The sequence below is a fragment of the Pseudoliparis swirei genome, chromosome 17 (genome assembly GCF_029220125.1).
Source record: "Pseudoliparis swirei isolate HS2019 ecotype Mariana Trench chromosome 17, NWPU_hadal_v1, whole genome shotgun sequence".
Lineage (NCBI taxonomy): Eukaryota > Metazoa > Chordata > Actinopteri > Perciformes > Liparidae > Pseudoliparis > Pseudoliparis swirei.
The window spans coordinates 8020774-8041826 of record NC_079404.1 but is presented as its reverse complement, the minus strand read 5'-3'; the positions used below and the strand labels follow the sequence as shown (position 1 = coordinate 8041826).

Here is a 21053-nt window from a genome sequence, read left to right as displayed (position 1 = left end):
TCAGGGGGCCACATGGGGACCACTGCTCAGGAGAGGAAAGCTGTCAGTCTGTTTGTGACGGGTTCGTCCACATGCTGACCAGTGAACAGGTTCATCCACATGCTGACCAGTGAACAGGTTCATCACCATGGTGACCAGTGGGTCTCCAGGACCTTTCCATGACTTTAAACCAAATTTCCATGATTAAACATTTTGTGAAAACTCTGTCTATACGTGACAAAGTGAGAAGATGTAGTATTTAAAATAACAATGAGAATTCCAAAGCCTACCGTATATATACCGTGTAAATTAACATTTGAATAAAGCAAATTTGCATTACTTTTCCAAATATTTTGGGATTTTATTTTTTTCAATTACTTTTCTAGGCCTGCTAATAGCCATTTAATAATTCCATGACTTCTCCAGGTTTTCCATGACCGTACGGACCCTGTTTTGAATAAAGGGTTGAAAATTAAAGTGTTTTTGTTTTTTTATCCAATTAATCGATAAAATAAACAACCGATTAATCGATTATCAAAATAATCGTTAGTTGCAGCCCTATACACAAGTAAACAATGAACTGATTTTGTATCTTTATAGATCGTTTCTGAGATTTAGCTTTAATTATGCTGACATTAAAACATTTTTACTGTACCAAGGAAGAGTTTATAAAAATAAGTCAGACTTTTGTATGTTAAAAAAAGTCCTGTATATAGATTTCCCCAAGAGTTCAAGGAAATGAATAATGCAGATGTGTTCCATACATAACTGAAATCCCCTACAATAGCAATCAAACTATTTTAATGTATCAATTAGAACATTTTTCAAAGTAAAAGTCCTAAATGTTTAAAGAAATCTGTAATTTCTTTAATGTTTGAGGTGCTTTATACAGGACTGTCTCAGAAAATTAGAATATTGTGATAAAGTTCTTTATTTTCTGTAATGCAATTAAAAAAACAAAAATGTCATGCATTCTGGATTCATTACAAATCAACTGAAATATTGCAAGCCTTTTATTCTTTTAATATTGCTGATTATGGCTTACAGCTTAAGAAAACTCAAATATCCTATCTCTAAATATTAGAATATCATGAAAAAGTATACTAGTAGGGTATTAAACAAATCACTTGAATCGTCTAATTAACTCGAAACACCTGGAAACACATTTTCAAATGTTTGATTTTGTTTTGCTGTTATAAATCTTTTTTTTTACTTGGTCTGAGGAAATATTCAAATTTTATGAGATAGGATTTTAGAGTTTTCTTAAGCTGTAAGCCATAATCAGCAATATTAAAAGAATAAAAGGCTTGCAATATTTCAGTTGATTTGTAATGAATCCAGAATGCATGACATTACAGAAAATAAAGAACTTTATCACAATATTCTAATTTTCTGAGACAGTCCTGTATATGTATTTCCTCATAGTCCTAGGCAATAATGCTACACAATAAATAGAATGCTTCAATCGACACCGTGATCGGTATTATCGGATCGGCAGATACTGATTTCAGTGATCGGTGATCGGTATTATCGGTGATCGGCAGATACTGATTTCAGTGATCGGTGATCGGCACCAAAAACCTGATCGGTGCATCTCTAGTATCAACCATTTCTTCAGCTCTTTATTTCAGGTGAGGTGGGCAGTCTCCTATGTAATTCAATACAGACACAAGTAGACAGTTATCTTACATTGGTTCACTCATTAAAATCAATCCAACAAGGTACACTGCAGGCATAGATGGTATACAAGCAAAGTATTAAAGTGGTAATGTCTCAAAATATTCCCTAAATTTATTATTTATTTATTTTTAAACTGTTTAATTTCCTCTTACCGTGTGCAGATATTCAGATGGACTTTATGCTGGGCCATTATAATAGTTTACAACAAATTTTACAATACAACCATCTGCCCCTCAATAATTTTATTCTTGGCGAGAAAAACTTTTAGACTGTGCAGAACCAAACACGCAGAGTAGTAGACAAACTAGATCTGCCGAGAGAGGTGACTGTATCCCATTTAGGGAAAGGTCCTTTAGCCAGTCGGCATTCTTAGTAAAAGCAGGACACCTCTGGAATGCCCTGCCTCTGCATATACGCACTAGCAGAACATATCACTCTTTCAAACACGGCCTGAATAACTGGCTCATTAGCCATCAGATGCGCGAGCATGAGTCTCAACTCCCTCCTCAAGGATTGTGTGTATGTTTATTGCTTTTTATGATGTTTTTATGATTTTACGATGAGGCCTATATTTGATCATAACCTGTATGTTTATTGCTTTTTGCGATAACCATTTTCTCCCTTAGTGATTGCTTGTAATAAATATCTGGCCACAGGAACAAAATTTAGACTTGGCCAAGAATGACACATGTACCCCTGGGTTCATTGATGTGTTCGGTCCCTGTTCAAATGAATGAATAAATGGAAATGGAATGGAAAGTTCTCCATGGAAACCAAGAATAAGCATTTCAATGGCTTACAGTCAGTGTTGATCAAGTACAGCAAAATGCCCACAATGGAATCTTGTTTTAATACACACCAATTCCATAAAATAAGCCGCAGTAGTGTGGAAGAATGGAGCAGGGGAAAAAGCAAGACAAACAGGAAGCACCTTCCTGTTGTAAAGGTTACAAGACCATCCTGTGACCTCTTGTTGTAATGGTGAAAAACATCCCAAAACACACCAACGAGTACTCTCCACCTTGCTGTAAAATATGAATATCGACTTCAGTCTTGGGTCAGTGATACAGACTACACAGACAGTGTGTCAGCCTAAACTTGTCAGATAAAGGATATTTGTTTGGATATAAAAACAAACACTTCCCAAACAGCCGCCTTCCAACAGAATTCAACACAACTGTGGCCACATTTCAGCTCCGTTCCCAAACAGAGCAAAGAAGTGCAGTTTTACCACCCAAGAAAAATAAAAAAATCTTTTTTTTTTGGAAACCCGCTGAAGTATGTTTCAACGAAGACTCAAAGGGAGGTTCAGATTGAGGACAACAGAAAGGAGAGATGGGGCTGGGGGGGTTGAAGGGATTCAGCAGTTGGCATGGTTTCCAAAAACTGGAACGAACCAAAAATGAAAGGAGCAGAGGAAGGTGAAATGTAGTGCGAGTACAGCAGAGGAGACGAGACGAAGCTGGGGAGGCTGGTGATGAGGTCGTTCAACATAATTAAAACCACAACACAAAAAAACAATGCTGGCTGTATAATGAGCTTCCCTCTCTGTTTCGGGTAATTACTGTCTACTAATGTAGAACAATGCGCACCATGTGCTAATGCCGCTAGGACACACTAGCTGCAGGAGAGGAGACGTATAATCATCAAAAGATGGCTTGGTAACAGACCTCGGATCAGCGGAGGTTTCACTGGGCGATTATGTGGTCAATAAATAAATCGACTGAACGACCGACTTCGCCATCGGAATGCTGATAACACGGCAAATAGGAGGGACAATTCTGAAAAGGGGGTTATAAAAAAGGAGGACAAATACACTTTTAAACATTTCACAAAAGGACAGTGTGACATACAGCAAGGTGCAGGGGTTTAATGTTGGTTTAATGAGTCAAAATTGCAGAAACTAAATAAACGAATAAATGACTTCTACAAAAACAATTTTTTTGTTATTTGGCCTTCTACTTTTCTCATTCCTCTAGTTAATTTGTGTTCTACATGATATAACATTGAGATATTTCCACCACAGCAAGATTACTAGCTTGCATATGACCACAGATTTCCTAAATGAGAAAAGGAATTAATTACTCTTTTTAATACGGTGTCAATGTGTGTACACATCTTTTGTGTCGAGTGTTTTCAGCTTGCACAGATGTACTTGATCCGGGCAAGAAGTATCAGCCATTCCTGTTTAGTCAACATGTTCTTGCAAAACACAAAGAAATCTCCGATTGAGCCATATCACAAATATTTCTCTGGAGTAAGTTTTTTACATTCCCACATTCCTTTCAGGGGCAATTCCAAAAGGAAACTTCTTTGAAGAAATATTGTTGTGGTGGGACATTCTTCTTTGTGATAAACGATTGAAAATAAACAACTGTGCTCCTCCTGTAGCCTGGGAGAACACCAGCAGTGATAGGCAACTTGGTTCATATCCAAAAAGTACGAGGTAGGATTAAAAGGGGGGAACCGGAAAGCTCTAAAACATTCACAGGCTCCCCACGCCAAGAGCTGATGGAGCCACTGGCTTAACACATACATTATGCTAGATCCATGGCGCAGAGATAAATCCTAGCTGTGCAGGTTGAGTCGGGTACCAGGACCGGGAGGTGAACGCTGCGCAGGCTGCCATGGAAACGGATCGGGCCCCCTGGCAGGACGGAGCAGCACAACGAGGGGACAAAACATGGCAGAGCTCACTGGATGATACGGAACATCGCAAACTACTGAAGTATATTCTCTCCAAACAACAACAACTGCCTGCTACAACTGACCCTCGGCAGGATCAGTTGTAGACAGCCGAGCCCGTTCATCAGAGGATCAACCCCCCACCCCCCCTGTATATCCATTAAACACCAGTGGCCTTTTCAGCCTGTCTAAACCTGCTGGTGTGGCGGGGAGGAGTTGAGGACTGATTGAGAGCTGCCTGATCTCACTCTGCCTGTGGCCCGTTGCTATGATGAGTTAATTCAGCCTCGGGACACAAAGAGTTAATGCCAGACGCCTTTCTCCTCTCCTCCTCTCCTGCTCTCTCCGCCCCCACTCCGCTTCAAATGGGCTGAAGCCAAATGAGGCATTCCTGCACATTTCGATCAGATGTATTTGAATGCGACGGCAGTGCTGCGCATGCTTCGCCACCGACGTGGGAACAAAACAGGGATTTTGTCTCCCCTCCCCAGGGCCTTACACCTGCCCCGCTGGGGTGGGGATGGAGTTGTCGTAAGGATTTACAACTGTCGGGGTCGGTTATATCTGAGTGGTGAACCAACAATAACATCTATATCATTTTAAAGTGAACATGAAACCACAGGTTATCGCCAATAGCAGATAAGTGATCCGGCAACTACCGATTAAGACGGTGTTGAGGTTAAAGACGGTCAGCAGATGTCAGCAACTGATATCTGATAAGGACAATGATGTGTCATTACTGAAAGGTCGCTGACTTTACCGCTCTTGGCTTCAACTAGAACCACCATCCACCTGGTTACACCCAAGCAACGACATCGGGACCAGGGACGAAGCTAAATCGTACACATGTACTGCTTCCGTTAATAAAACTCACCACTTCTGCTGCAACTAAAATTACTTTAGTTATGTATTATCTATTTGTCAGAATATAGTGAAACAACAACATCCCGTTTGTTTGACCAAATAAATAAATAAAGTTTCAGCACGGAAAAGCATCAAATCGTCTTATTTGACAAGCTGGAACTAGTAAATGTTTCGCAGTACTTTTTTCTTCTTCTTATGAATTTTCTGCCACTTAACTGTTGCAGCTCTACACATCGCCGCATGCAGTTTTAATTATGAGCTCCTTTAAGACATTTGAAACAATTGGGATCATTTGCATTTGTGCAATACTGAGAAGAGATTTTTCAGGAGCTATAAGATGTGGTGAATTACTAAGCTCTTTTAGCAAACTATTCAATGAAGCATGACAGGAAGTAATTGGAAATGCCATAGAAGATTCTTAAAAAGTAGGATGGGAGCCAGAGCCTTCAGTTATCAAGCTCCTCTTTTATGGAACCAGCTTCAACCTTCAGTCAGGGAGGCAGTCACCTCATTTAAGAGTAGACTTAAGACTTTCCTCTTTGACAGAGCTTATAGTTAGGGCTGAATCAGGTTTACCCTGGTTCAGCTCCTAGATATGCTGCTATCGGCTTATAGCTGCTGGGGGACGTTTTAGGATACGCTGAGCACCTATCTCCTCTTCTCTCTCTACTTATGGATGAATTTTCATCCCTCCATTGCACATTATTAACTCTGCTTCCTCCTCGGGGTTCTTGTGACTTCACGTCTCATAGGGTCTATTGGACCTGGCTGGGTCTGATGCCATGGCCCTGCTGATGCCCCGCCCACTCTTCATCTCTACCTCCATCTGTCTGATGGATTGTGGAGGTCTGGATCATGGTCCATGCCGACTACCAACTATTCATACACTCGGTCATACTCATTGAATGTGTTTTAACTCTGTAATGATTCCTTCTGTACACATGACATCTATTGTTCTGTCCATCCTGGAGAGGGATTCTTCTCTGTTGCTCTCCTGAAGGTTTCTTCCCTTTTTTCCCTCTGAAAGGGTTTCTTCTATTTCTTGGGAGTTTTTCCTGATCCGATGCGAGGTCCTGGGACAGGGATTTCATATGTGTACAGATTGTAAAGCCCTCTGAGGCAAATTTGTAATGTGTGATATTGGGCTATACAAAAAAATTTGAATTAATTGAATATAACAAAAGAGGAAAGGTGGAAAGATAAATATGTGTCCGAGTGAAACAACAAAATTGGCAGCAGCGGTGGTGGTGGGTGTGCAGACCTCACCGCTCCTCCAGCCTAGACAGGAGACATGCAGGCAGCGAGTCAACAAACAACAGAGATCCCTCCAGATGAGACTGGCAACCGCGAGGACCTACTGCGACAGGGAAGGGGGATCTCCAATCACAACCACAGGGTCCAGAAGCAGAAACCAGCTAAACAAGAACCAATGCTCACACGCGTACGCTCACAAACACACAGCAGCTTGAGAACATGGGTGATTAGGGGCAGCAATCATCATTTAAAGCCAGGAGCTCCGTCCCTGCAGTTCCATGTTTATTTGGCTTTATTGATGACAAGGAGCCAACGAGGAGAAGGAGGGGTGGCACAGAGGGCAGCGGGCATTATGAACTGCAGTTACTTTCCAGTCCGACTGCAGAAGCTTCAGGGAAATTCAGTCTTCCTGCGCAAATGAGCAGATAGACGTCCTGCCCATTTGATGTGGGGGGGAAAAACTAAAAAAATTGCCGGCACTTCGTCTTATAAGTTTCAATGACAGTGACCCGGGTTTCTTTCACTAATGTCTCCCTCGGATCTGGCTAAAGTGCTGCTGGCAACCATTGATCCAGGATTTTTTTTTTTATAACCCAATAAACACATTTTAGAAACAAAAAAAGTCTCTTCAAGATCTTCAAAGATGGCAGACCAGTGTCAAGCATCAATTTTGGGGTGATTGGGTCACCATTAGTGCAAGAAGATCCTCCCCCTGAGAAAAGAGCCCTCTGTGATGGAGCCCTGTGTACAGACCAACTGGGCAGAAAAGAGGACTCTCAAGTTTAAAAGAGCTTCACCTAAACCTGAATAAACATAGTCTGATAAATGACCAGAAACCAGAGCCGTTGAAGAACTTGAGAAATCCTCCCCCCATAGTCTCACAATGTGTGCGACCACTCAAACGCTGTGATGTGTGCGAACACACAGAGAACTAAATCTTGTTATTCAACCTCTTCTTTTTCTGCTCACCGCTTTGTTTCACCGCTGCGCTTGACTTCTGAGCGCAGTTGGCTTCGACTGTCCTTGAAGCCACCCTGGCAGATGACAATAATGGCTGTGTGTACGCATCTTACCTCCCACTGTATCCTCACATAAAGGGGAATACTCGTCTGACGACATAAACCAAAACAATAAAAGACCAGAAACTACTGTGTGATGTTGCCGAATTGAAGTTGATGTTGTCGAGGAATCATTTTCCAGATGAAGTTTGTTCAGACCAAATAAACAAACTGGTTGGATTATCGGTTTCAGTGCAGAAAACACAAGATGATATCACGCCAAGACTTCGATTCGATAGCTGGTGACATTGAATCCTGGCTAGGCACTGACGCAAACTATATTTTAAAAAATGTAATAATAATTAAGCCACAAATCGTTTCCTTTCTCTGTCATGACGAAACGGGATGAAATACAAAGCACATGCAGGGCTCTTGTAGGGGTATGCATCCGATGTTGCAATACTGTGTACAGATGTTCATGGAAAATCCAACCTCAGCAGTACAATTAGTGAAATATACAAGACATCACAATCAAATGGTGTGGTGAAAAAAAGAAAAACTAAAATCATTAATATGGATAGTTGGATTTAAAAGAAAAACCCTCTTCTTAAAAATAGGCTTGGAACATGATAAAAACATAATGATGTATGAATATAGTTATAGCAGTTTACTGCTTCAACAGCTGGGCACAAAATATCTCACACCACGCGCCTCCCTGTAATCCACTCAAATATGATTTTTTTAAATCCCAACAGTCCACCACAGGATTGTAAATAGCCACTCCACAATAAACAGACAATTCCAACCCACACAATATATTCCTGTGTTCATTTAGGCATCAACCTTTTGATTACTTCTTAAATCAGGAGTATCTCAGAGAAACGGGTCTGGTGTTCAGCCAAAATAGAGGTAAATATTAGTGCTGTGAAAAATAACGCGTTAACTCAGTTAATTCAATTTCAGGTTTAACTAGTTTTTTTTTTTTTACGCATTTAACGCATGCGCAGAATGAGCTTCCAATCCGTCTGTTGTTGGTCGTCGGGACGAAAAAAAAGTCACTTGCAAAATGAGCTTCCAATACACCACTTCAATCTGAACTCTGTCCGCTCTCATGCAGACGGTCTGTTCATCGGTAATGATCCTTCCGCAGGTTCACCTACGGAAACCTTGTTACGACTTTTACTTCCTGTAGATCAGGGGTCTCAACACGTCGATCGCGACCTGCCAGTCGATCGCGACGTAGTGTTGGTAGATCGCATGACATTAAAGAGATTGGCCCGCCCCCTGACATGTTCTCTATAGCACGTCTTTGTTCTTTTATTAAACTAAACGTCTGTTGTTGATCGTATCTCCACAGCAGCATGTCATTTCTGTCTCTTCGCGTTGCGTTAACACTTATCGATCTCCGTCTCGCACGCCACAGAGCTCCGTGCGCGCGCATCGGGACCGAGCAAAAAAAAAGTCACTTGTCAATCTGTCCACCTGTCCGGGCCGGTGAGGTTTCAGCTTTGCAGCGGTGTCCCCGCTGTCCCTTTCATCACGGCCCAGTTCATGAAGAAAACCCACACAGTCAGTTTGCCTCAGCAGCTGCTAGAGGAAGACTAGAGGCCTTTAGATTGTATCATGGTGGAGTTAATGGTTGACAAACAAGAGAAAAATGTTCTGTTTAACCCTCCTGTTACCTTTACATTTACTAACATATTTTACCCTCGGGGTCAATTTGACCCCAGCAATTAAAACCTCCAGAAAATTATTAGAATTAATATTGCTTCCCAAGTTTAAGTGTGAGGTACTTTATGTTTGTTTGTTGACTACCTAAATAGCCCTTTAAATAAATAAAGAAGTTGATATTTCTTATATGTTTGACACAGTGAAAAACAGCCTGGGGTCAAATTGTTCCCAAAGAACACCGACATTAAACATTGAATGGGGTCAAATTGACCCGAAAGGTAACAGGAGGGTTAAACATTCTGTTTAGGATGAAGATGTATTAATGTTCCATATGGAAGAAAACTGCTAAATAACTGCTGAGTTGCAGCACCATTGTATAGAACAGTGGTCACCAACCTTTTTGAGCCCAAGATCACTGACCTCCGCCTTCATGACCGGCAAGATCTACCTATTGAGGCGTTGAGAGAAAACGACGGTCCAGACTGGACTTACAACTTTTTATTTGGCCTAATTGTCATTTTGGTCCAGCGTTCAAATTGATGTGACCAGGAACACAGAATTTAAGTGTAATATAACAAGTAAGATATTTGTTAACAGCACAATATATGAACAAGAAAAAACACATTTGCAATGAGCAGCTGGATGAACTACCAATATAAATGTTGTATTTATTTACATTTCGTTGCCTCTGTACCTGGACTCTAGCAATGACAATAAATTGAATCCAATCCAATTACAACACAACACTGACAACATGATCAGTCAGTGCAACTCATGTAAGTTCAGCTCTCATCATAATGCCATCAAGTCATGTGACTCCAGTCAGTGTTATGGCTGTGACTGAACTCTGCATCTATGCTTTTTCAAATAATAGAATAAATACAATTGCAATCACTTTCAAGTAAACCAGATTGCTCCATCAGACAAGGAAAAAAAAAGCTAAATGTTGAGCTTTTGTTTTGAAGGACAACAGCAGAAACGCCCAACTCACGGAGGTAAGACCTGGCAAGTCGCCAAGAATCTCGGCTGTCGCGCATGCGCAGGCGTAACCTGTTAATGCCTTAACGTAAACATGTACACGAAGGTACAGGCATTTCAACATTTATTTATTGATGACTTAGTTTTATGTCGGTGTACTTTGAGCTTGTGTAATATGTGAAGTTATCAATAATGGTGTTTCTCTATTTCCCCCTGCGCCTCACCTGTAGTGGTACGTTCCCCTCTTACGGGCGCACAGCTGAGAACACGGCTGTCAGAGAACCCGTTTTCAGGCGTTCATGAATCAGGCGGAGATGTTTTCTGACGTCAATCTTCCAGTCAGAATGAAAATGTTTCAGAAGACACTTCAGAAAATGTTCGAAAACAAGGAACAATGTGTTTCTGAATTTATTTTCATTTGATTTTGGAGATCGACAGGGAACGTCTCCGAGATCGACCGGTCGATCGCGATCGACGGGTTGGCGACCACTGGTATAGAAGAATGTATAAATGTATATATCCGTCTTTTGTCATAAATCTCTATGTTCTCACAAAATATACCGAGAATATCGGTAATATGTGATTAATCATGATTAATCCACAAAAACCTGTGATTAACCCGATTAAAAATTTTAATCGTTTCACAGCCCTAGTAAATATACAGGAAAATACCCTCAAGGTATCTGCTCAGAGCAGCTCTCCAGATGAAAGGGGACACGTGCTGCAGATTGGCTTCAGGGACAGTCTAATAAAAGCAGCGGAACCACCCGCTTAGTAAAATACTGGTCACCATCCATTTGTTGACCGGACAACAAATCCAATTTACACACACTGTGGTTTTCTCCTCCTGCAATGAAGTTTGAGTGTCTGGTTTTACAGCGGGCCACAGAACCACACGAACAGTAAATATGGACTCGCTATCGAATTCCATTACGAAATCTCATCGCACGCCTCTCATGCGGAAGGGTAGGTGAAATGCAGATCTTCTCTGGCCACACCACGAGGGAGTGAGAGATAAAAGAGGAGGGGTCTGAGAAGGAGGCGAGTGTGTGAGGATCTTACCGAAACCATGTGCATCTACCCAGGCAAAAAGCCCGTTTATTTCTTCACATAAATACTCCAGGATTGCGATTGCCTCGATGAAGCATGACTGGGTGGGTATGAAGAGAGGAATGAAAGACACACTGCAGAAAGAGGAAGGGCGGAAGAAAAGGGGAGGCGGAAAGGGGAAGAGAGTTGCTGCATTAACATTATGGACACTCACTCCACAAGTAACTTTCATCTGTTCAAGAGCTGCTTGAGGCGCACAGCGTTGGTCAGCCCACAGATAGAAACCAGATCAAGATCCAGAAAACCCAAAGACATAGGCGGGGGAGCAAAACAGAACCATTACTGTTAAGCTAAAAATAAAGGTCTGGGTAAATATTTGACCACATCAGATCAGACTAGCATCCAGAAACGTGGTGCGTTTCGTTTGGAAGGCTTCATGTGGTAATAAAGCCACTGTAAACAAAAAGGTATATATATTCCTTGCCCTTGCAGTGTTTCAAACCACAGCCCTTAAAAAAAGAAAAAAATTAAAGGACATTTCTAAAACACAAGGCTGCCATGACAGTACCTGGCTTGGCTCTATTCATGAATCTTATAAACACAAACCCGCAGCAGCAGCCTCCATCTCCCCTGCACACAGAGGACACATTCATTCCAAAGTGGGCACCCTGAGAAGATTGGAGGGTGGGGGGCAACAGACAGACACTTCAATTTAAAGGAATTTTTTCTCAGCCAATCTGGCTATCGCAACTGTGTTGAAGGCACAGCGAAAACACAATCTGTGCTCGTCTACGTTTCAGTCTACATGTGGGGATCAGATAAAACAGACTGTTTTGACATGATGAGCGGTGAGTTAATGAGCCGGATCCATTTGTGATAAGAGCATTCCTCGAAAAAAACCAGGAAGAATCTTCACGTGGCTGTCTTCTCTCATCCTGCAGCCGAGGTTATGGACTTAAAAAAAAGAAGCTTCCAACAATGTGCAACAATGTAAATGTTAATTTTTGGAAGAACTCCCAGCACTGCTCCCCACTAGTACATATGAATGGCACCCATGAGCATGCCACAGTGGGGCAGTTTAAACATGCAAACAGAGTTATGAATATGATAATCACAACGGTGTGTCTAATGTGTTGTGTGTGTGAGGATGGAGGAATGATCCGGGAAATGCATAATGTGATGGATGGAGACCTACCTTTCCCCTGCTCCAGATTACACATTGAGTAACATGTGAACAAACTGGATTTGGGTATTTTAGTTATTCTTCTCCTTCTAGTTAAAATGTGTGGATGATCAGTCATTTTAAACCAGAGGCCTGAATTGTTCTCCTCCCCTCCCAAATTGGGGTCAATGGGGGAGGAGTGTCCCCTTCCTCCGTTGACCCTCCACACATGTAATGTAGTTTAAACATCCTTAAAGTGGATGGGGAAAAGCAGCGGTGTTTGTGTGTGTTTGTCTTTCTGTCTCTGGAGCAATTATTCTAGGTCTCTCCCAGTGCAGCCAGAAAGCACAGAGAGGACTAACTTAAGCCAGCAACAACTAGCACTGAATAAAATCATGGAGGTCAATGCCGTGTTCTTCAGTTTTTGTCTTTTTCTTTTATGTATTTATTTCTCCAGCCTCTGAATGCATCAAAATAAAACACAAGTGAATGCGTACTGCGTGACTGAACTGTACGGTAGTTAGGTACCTACCTTGGAGGCAGATAATACCGACGAGGTACGTAGTCTCCACCCGTGCTTTTCTCCTGTTCATCGCCGCGGGGTTTCTCCTGCCTTCCCCCCGCCGGGTCTCGCGGTCTTTGGGTAGATCCATGATCCGTCCTTGTGCTCCGCGGCTCTCGGGTTCTGTTCTCCGTCAGCTACGGGACAGCCGTAAGGGTTGGCAAAAGTGGGACGACGGATGGAAAAAAAAAAGGGAGAGCGATATCCGAGCGTCACAGTGTGCGTGCAGGTAAACAACCCCCACCCCATTACCTGCGCGGGTCTCCAGGGAAGTCAAAGGTGGCCCTGGTCACCTGGTTGTTTGTGGAAACTTAGCAGGGACGAGGCAGAGACATGTGGGGCACGGACGCCTTGGTTTACAGGCCGGCTAGATACACACGGCAGAGCGAGCACAGACCCGCCGAAAGTTTGAGGCGAAGTTTAAGCTTCCAGACAGCTTACGGAGCGGAGGGCTGGGGCGGGTTTAGGCCGCTGTGGTTCATTACAACCCGGTGTGTGTAGCCACCTTCTGCCTGTGTCCAGAGCCGCCAACCGCCGGGCCAGTTCGGTCTGCAACGAGAGGGAGTTTCGCTCCGCGGTGTTTCTAAGTTGTCTTCCTCCCACTCGCCTGTGTGATTTTTTTTTTTTTTTACACTCAGCGTTAAGTGAGCTGAAACAATACACAGGAGTTCCTGTGGGGACTTTCAAAATAAATGTCTGCTTTCTTCCACGTTTTATCAACATTTGTATCCGTACTTTCTAAAAATATTTGTTTACCATTGTTTGATTTTTTGTATAGATATTTGTTGTGTTATGTGGAGACATTAGCCTCTTCGAGTCAATTTAATTGCCACTCATATGTTAGCGATGTTTCGTTAAACATTAACGAAGTACCCCCCCCCCCCCTTTTTTTTTCTTTAGACAGTTTGTACTATTCCATCGTTCTGTACACAAAAAAGGGATGATTTCATTTATGTTTCAATGAAAACATCAAATATCCTGTATTAATGTGTGAAATGCAGGTCAGATCATTTCCCTGAAGTGCAGCTTACTGTGCCTGCACAAGTCATGCAACACTGCGACCTCCTGGTTCAACCTGATCACTTGTAGGCTAAACTGCACGAAGGCAGAACACTTTCATATTGGGCAAACAATTCGAATTATGGAAGAAAAAAATAAGTTATATAATAACTCAAATATAATAAAACATAATAAACTAATTATATATATATGTATATATACATATATATATACCTACATGAATATATACATGTGTATTAATGTAAGAAGTGTTTATTTATTTATTTTTATTATCCTGGATCAAGCGTTGATCTTTGGGCCCAAACATGAAACAAACAAACACTCAGCAACACAACCCGCATACGACTCACCAAAAACCCAGATTATCCTTTTTGACCTCCTTAGTTGTATTCGTAATACCGGAGTGATGCCTGCTGGTTATCTAACCACGACAGAGTGGGAGCAGTGAAGAATTGGAGACGCATCACACTTATTCTGACCTGTGTCATTTAGCCGTCCACCAGATTTCTCTCTTCAACTTACTTCATTGTAACTTGTATTTTAACTTGTAACTTGTTGACTTGTATTTTAGAAAAAAGTGACTATTACATTTGTATGAGCTAAGGAGATTTAACAACATGATTTCATCTATTCTGCAGATTGAGCAAGATTTTACTTTGATGTTTGATGATGCCATCTCTGCAAAGTTCCTGGAGAAGTGGCCCACAATTTACAAGCAAAAAGTCCTTGAACAAAGCCGTGGTCTCACACAGTCAGATGATCTGCAGTACCTCGTCCAGACTGCTGAATCCACAACAGAAGTCGAAAGTGGTGAGGCGAAATAAATGGATTATATTGTTATTGTTCTGTTTTGGTTGTGATAAGATTTAATGTTTTTCGGAAAAAAGCACTTGATGCAGCTGGATTAATCAGTTGGTCCGACAATGTAAGACAGGAAATAAAGGAGCTGGCTTAAATTCAGGAAGTAGTGGAGCTGTGCATAAAGCCTATTTATTCTATTATTGTAAATGGGAGCATTAGAAGTGCAACACTCTTTGTGCTGACTTTTTTTTGGTACATAAAGTAGTGTTTAGATTTTTGTATTAAAGTAATCCTGGAAGTGTTTGTTTTTAATTATTACTTTATTCTTTCAGGATGGGACAGTGACATGTCGTCCATTTTGATCCTTGTGCACCTGCTGCCACCGTCACCTCAAGGCCGCAAGAGACCAGGAAAGCTCTCCGCCAGACAAGCCAGTGAGTATCTTGTGAAGTTCATCGAGGTAAGGCTGCCATACAGGAAACATCACTAGCTATATCACTCACATATCTTTTTGTCGTTTTCTTGGCGTTTAAAAAAAAAGCTGTTTTCTCAAACTTTTTCTTCTGTCACAGACAGGGACCAGCATCCAGGGGCATCTCGATGGAATCGCAGACAGCCTTCAACCATACCTGCTTGCTGTGGGAACTCAGAGGAATGTGATTCACAAGTACTTCATTGTCATTGACAAACATGCAATATCTTGTAAGTCATCTGGCTCTCTTGCTTGTTTTGATGAGCTTTTCAAAGCTCACTTTGTCTTTGGCACTTCGTACAACCACGATCTCGTCAATGTGTACAACTTCCTTCAGACAACCATTTATGAAATCGATATTGATACAACCAAGGTGAATCCTAGAGTTGCAGAGTTGAGGGCTCGGATGCTGCGTTGAGTAGATTTTTTCTGTGAGGGCTCCATTACAGAATTAAGGTATTCTGAAATGTTGTTTTTCATTTGTAAGTGCTCTCAGACAAATACTAATTTAGTTGTATGTGTTAAAATTCACTATGACATGCCAGTTTTTCATAAGATCCACCATGCTGTTGTGAAGGATGAGAAATTGTTTTTTTGTTACTTTTGCACTACAAACGGTATGTCTCATCGAACATTTTAATGCATTTCAAGTTTTGTACACAACAGACGGACCTCATATTGTGTTTGTCAACGATCTTTTCTGTCACAAAGCATTCGATTTACAGGTGTCTTGCAGTCATGACTCCAGTTTTTATATTGTGCCATACTGTTTCCTGTGAACACTTAATAAAGTAAAGGTGTCACTTAAGGTATTGGGTTCTGATCTATTTTTTTCACCTTTTTAAAAACTTTGCAGTGTATAATGACTGAGTGTAAAAAGTTATATTGTGAGTAAAATTCTGTTCTATTCATAATAAAGTTAAACTCTTGAGAGTAACATTTACTTTATAATATATTCTATTTGGAGTAAAATGATGTACCATTTATAATTTTGATTTCTATATTGAGTAAAATTCAGTTCTACACAGAGTAAAACTAGGGTAGATTTGTTTTTATTTTATACTAAATGGAGTGAATTATCATCAGGTAGAGTAAAATTCTTGCACTAAATAGAGTAAATTTAACTCTGAAAGTTTAACTCTGTCATAAGAGTACATTTTACTCCATTTAGACTGGGACCAAATGTTGTCTTTTTTAGAGTAACATTTTATTCAATTTGAGTAAAATTTACTCAGTCAATTTGACTGTGTAGACATTTTGACTTTTTTAGCAGGAGTCTTAACTAACTAGGCTCTGATTGATTAGGAGCAGACTTACATTTTGCAAACTGTTATAATGGCATAATGTGAACCATTAAGCTCCTCTAAACAGAATAGAACCAGCAACTGTCATGAATGGTGGCTCAAGAGATCCTCCCAGTCGGGTCGGGTCCGTAATGCACTCCTGGGGACCGGTTGTGGTGCGCCTGAGGCATCTTTTCTGGGAGTGCAGCGCCGCCGTATAGACCAGTGGGCAATGGCCGGCTCCTTATAATTCCCGTACTTGCCGGTAAGGGAGGTCCTTAACAGCAAAGCTGGTGCTGTATGAGGCGAACAAAGGTAAAAACCCATCGGTTGCTCATCATAGCCATCAAAGACGACATATGGACCTCCAGAAACTTGCTGGCAAGGAAGTGCATGTAGACCCCCCCCCCCCTCCCCCCGTGGCTGTGATCCGGATGGCTGCAGGCAGCAGGCCAGGACACAGCCACAAAGAAAAATCGCCTCTGTGCCCATTTGGACAAAGGAGCCGGAGCCACACGGTGAAAGGTCAAAGCGGTGGCGGCGGCCTGACTCTCCGGGTGAGGCAGGTGAGAAGGAGCAACAGGGTGGGGGGGGGGGGGTCTCCTCTGAGCACCACAACAGGATCCAGATAGACAAGATCTGTTCAGGGGAGAGCAATGGGTTACCAGTGGTAGGGACTCACTGCGCTCCTGCACAGCAATTGACTGTAAACAATGCACTAATTAAACAAACAAAAAATACAAACTCATGACAATTTGAATCTAAAATGCCTCTAAAAACTGACGTTTAAAATATATATTTCTGACACGACAGGACTACAGTTAAGACAGTTTAAACTTCATAAACATAATTATGAATTAAATGGAATTTTTATTTATTTATAATCATTCACACGATACATTTACTCAATGAAGACCCATTTAACAAAAACTCACTTAGCTGCTCTAACACTGTCGCATTCATCGAGGACCAAGTGCTTGACGTTGTTCAGGTCAAGTGTCTTGTTTCGGACGAGCGCTCGTATGGGGCCCGGCGTTCCAACTACAATATGAGGGCAGTTGTTCTTTAACCCTTGTGTTGCCTTAGGGTCATTTTGACCCGAATCAATATTACACCCTCCCCCCGCCTATGGGTCATTTTGACCCGATTCAATGTTTCACCCTCCTGTTACCTTTATATTTACTAACATATTTTACCCTTTGGGTTCAATTTGACGCCAGCAATTAAAACCTCCAGAAAATTATTAGAATTAATATTGTTTTCCAAGTTTAAGTGTGAGGCACTTTATGTTTGTTTGTTGACTACCGAAAGAACACCGACATTAAACATTGAATGGGGTTAAATTAATCCTAAAGCGGGGGGAGGGTGTAATATTGATTCGGGTCAAAATGACCCTAAGGCAACACAAGGGTCAATACACCCTCGTCCTCCTTGAAGGCCAATTAGAATTAAATGGAATTTTTATTTATTCATAATCATTCACACGATACCTTTACTCCTTTCTTTATTATATATTTTACAATAAAGACATGTGTGCATGACTATCTAAAATATTTACAATATGCAAAAGTGTGTGTGCATGACAATTATCACTCCAGCTTATCCACAACAGAAGTGAAGTGTTCGTAGCTGTTGTACATGGTGCTGTCCAAACCTTTTGATGTGGACATCAACTTGACAGGGCATAAAGTCTTTTTCTGTGTATTTTTTATATCCCTGCACTGTAAAATGTAATAGTAAAGTTTACTTAAAAAATTTAGTGAGCTTTACTCATTTCTGCTTACTTTGTTGACCTTACTTAAAGAAACTTGGTAAAGAACACTTTTTGGTGAGTAAAGTTATTAAACTTATTATCTCAAGTAAGCTTTACTTTTAAAAAATGAGCGAGGCGGACTCTTATTCAAAATCCGCACAGTAATATCTCATGAAAATAATCCTGGGCCTAGCAGAGGTCACCAATAACAAGACTGCAGTGTAATTTCTTTCAAGAAAGTTAAGGATTTGCTTTAAATAAAATTCAAATATTGGCATAATATTAATAATATTTATTTTTTGCTAACTTTAAATTGAATTCATTCAAAATCCGCACGGATTATTTTTCTCATGAAAATAATCATGGGGCTAGCAGAGGTCACTAATAACAAGACTGCAGTGTAATTTCTTTCAAGAAATGTAAGGATCTGCTTGAAAGAAATATCAAATATTGAAAATATATTAATATTATTTTCTTTATGAAGTGCTTTCATTTAGAAATCAAATGTCAGAATGTCTTGATTATCTCTGGGTGACACCTTGAGGTACTCTACCATGAATCAGAAGTGAAAATATTTTTTAACTACGCACCATTTTGTTCTAAATCTATTCTGAAATTAGATACACATTTGCGCATGCATGTGATTTTCTATATCTTTTATTTTGACATTTTAAATCAGAACATCCAATATTGGAATAATTACCTTCTTTTATGTATTGTATTCATCATTCATACAATTCGTGATTTTTCATCTCTTCAATTAGTTTAATCTATCACTATATCTGTATTTAAAGGCGTGTTTCGTCATATCACGTTCACCGGAAGTTCGCTCTTATTCTGAAGACAGTTTTCACACGCTCGTACCGTAATGCCTGGTATATACGTGTACTGAAAAATATCGGGCGGGCTGGCTTGACTGTGTTTTCCGAAGTGGCAGCTGGCTTGACTGCAGTCACACAACGCTACTGTCACCGAGTTCAGAGTGAATGTAATGTTAGGTTAAATTTAACGAGGAATAATTCAACCACAACCGTATGATGGAGAACTTCTCGGCCACAGCGAATGTGGTCGGCCTACAACGTTTTTTTATTTTTTACTTCTTAATAATTTCTTATTTTGTGATATTTACTGGAAATGACATCCATTATAACCAATAGCAAGTTTGAAACTAAGCTCCCTGCCAATCTCCCTACGGACAATTTATGACTTCTATCTATCTATTTGTCTATCTATCTATCTATCTATATCTAGGATAAGCATTTAATCATATTTGTCTGTGAAATCTTCCATTAAACTGATTGCTTTTTAGCCGTAAAAATGCATCTTGACGAGGAGTTATTTGCAGTTTAACTAATTGCTTTTGTTGTTTCTTTTGTAGGCTTTGAAAAACCTGGCAATGAATTGTAAGTAGGCTATTGCTTATTTTCTTCTACACTCAAAAAAACGATTCAAGCCCTTCTTAGAGGTGACACATTTAAATATAGTTTGATACATTTAAATAAATCAATTACAAAACGAAGATATTTATATTGAATGGGTGGAACACAAAATGTATGAATACTTTTATTTATTAGATTTATTTAGGTTAGATGGTGTGCATATCAACTCAAAATAAATGTGTTTCATTGAGGACTACCCTTTGCGCATGCGCCAGCTGAAAATCAGTTGTTTACATGAGGTGAAGACATTTTCATGGCTGTACGGTGGTGTAGTGGCTAGCACTGTCGCCTCTAAGCCAGAGGCCAGCCGCGTATACCAGTAGGAGACTTTTCATGCTGGAGAGCCGAAAGGCTCTTCAATTCCCACCTTAACTAATTTAATAAGAGTATATTTTATTTTTAAATTATCCAAAATGTGAGAAGACACCTACATTTAATCTCAATAATAAACTTTCATTTGTTTAGCATGCATCACTTACTTAAAATTAAAGAATCGAAATAGAATCATTTATAGCCCTAAAGTAATAATGCAAATAATATTAATCTTTAAATATAATGCTTCAGATGTACTTTTATTAGGGCACAACATGTTTATTTTACACATGTTTATTGTATACATGATTAAGTATACAGCTGATCATATCTAAATATTGTATTATTTATTTTTCCATGTATTAATTCCACGAAAGTGAAGACAGTCAAAGGGATGATTTAAATATATTTTATTGAAAATACACAGCTGAATTCTAAAATGAACACAATTAAAATCCTCTCAAAGAATTAATGTAAAACAAATGAAATGAATAAAAAAGTATTACTCGAACTATATATATATGTGTGGTCACTTCGTATCCCCGGCTCTGCAGAAGAGGTGTGGGACGCTGGCTTTGCATGTGCTTTGGAACAAAGTTTGAACAACAGATGTGAAAAACTAATTGTTAACAGCAGATGTTATCAATACATGATTAATATACACTCTATAACACCCTGCGAGGCGAGGAGCACGACACACTTGGCCTCAACACGTTGGGCTCCTGATCTTCCCTCACAAGCTGAGGGGCGATGGCAAGCAGCTGAGGAGGGACCGGCAGCAGAGTCTTCGCTGTGGGATCGAAAGAAAAACAAAGAAACGACACGTATTGAGAACGACGTTCAGGATGGTGGAACGTGAGGAGCAAAACTAAATAATAACCTTTTACTGAAGCTTTAGCCACAAGGGAAACAGTCGCTGCAGCTGGTGACTTGGTCCCGTGGGCTGGAACAACAACTCTTTGTCATCTTCCTTACACAAAGTGTGTTAATGCTTCTCAGTGTATATTTACCTGCTGCTTTTTCAGACTTAAAATACCCTTTACTTTAATTCTAAGTTGCTATTTTGTTTGTCAGGTAATGCAGAGAAACA

At 40.4% G+C, this 21053-nt stretch overlaps 2 protein-coding genes across 3 annotated transcripts in view; one reads left to right on the top strand and one right to left on the bottom strand.

Moving 5' to 3' along the window:
• ptk7b (protein tyrosine kinase 7b) overlaps window positions 1-13634 on the bottom strand; it is a 90302-nt gene extending 76668 nt beyond the window's left edge. Inside the window, exons 1-2 of the mRNA XM_056435544.1 lie at window positions 13136-13634; window positions 12854-13020 (exon numbers count right to left, since the gene is read on the bottom strand). Coding sequence (XP_056291519.1) covers window positions 12854-12974 — 121 coding nt within the window. The 5' untranslated portion in view covers window positions 12975-13020; window positions 13136-13634. The remainder of the gene's footprint in view (window positions 1-12853; window positions 13021-13135) is intronic.
• LOC130207105 (uncharacterized) overlaps window positions 1-16019 on the top strand; it is a 93755-nt gene extending 77736 nt beyond the window's left edge. Inside the window, exons 1-4 of one of the 2 annotated variants that reach the window (XM_056435553.1) lie at window positions 13030-13112; window positions 14542-14713; window positions 15037-15164; window positions 15277-16019. In XM_056435553.1, coding sequence (XP_056291528.1) covers window positions 13062-13112; window positions 14542-14713; window positions 15037-15164; window positions 15277-15594 — 669 coding nt within the window. In that variant the 5' untranslated portion in view covers window positions 13030-13061 and the 3' untranslated portion in view covers window positions 15595-16019. Of the gene's footprint in view, window positions 1-13029; window positions 13113-14541; window positions 14714-15036; window positions 15165-15276 lie in introns of those variants that run through there. The other variant, XM_056435554.1, reaches the window with a different exon arrangement.
• The last annotated feature ends 5034 nt before the right edge of the window (window positions 16020-21053 follow it).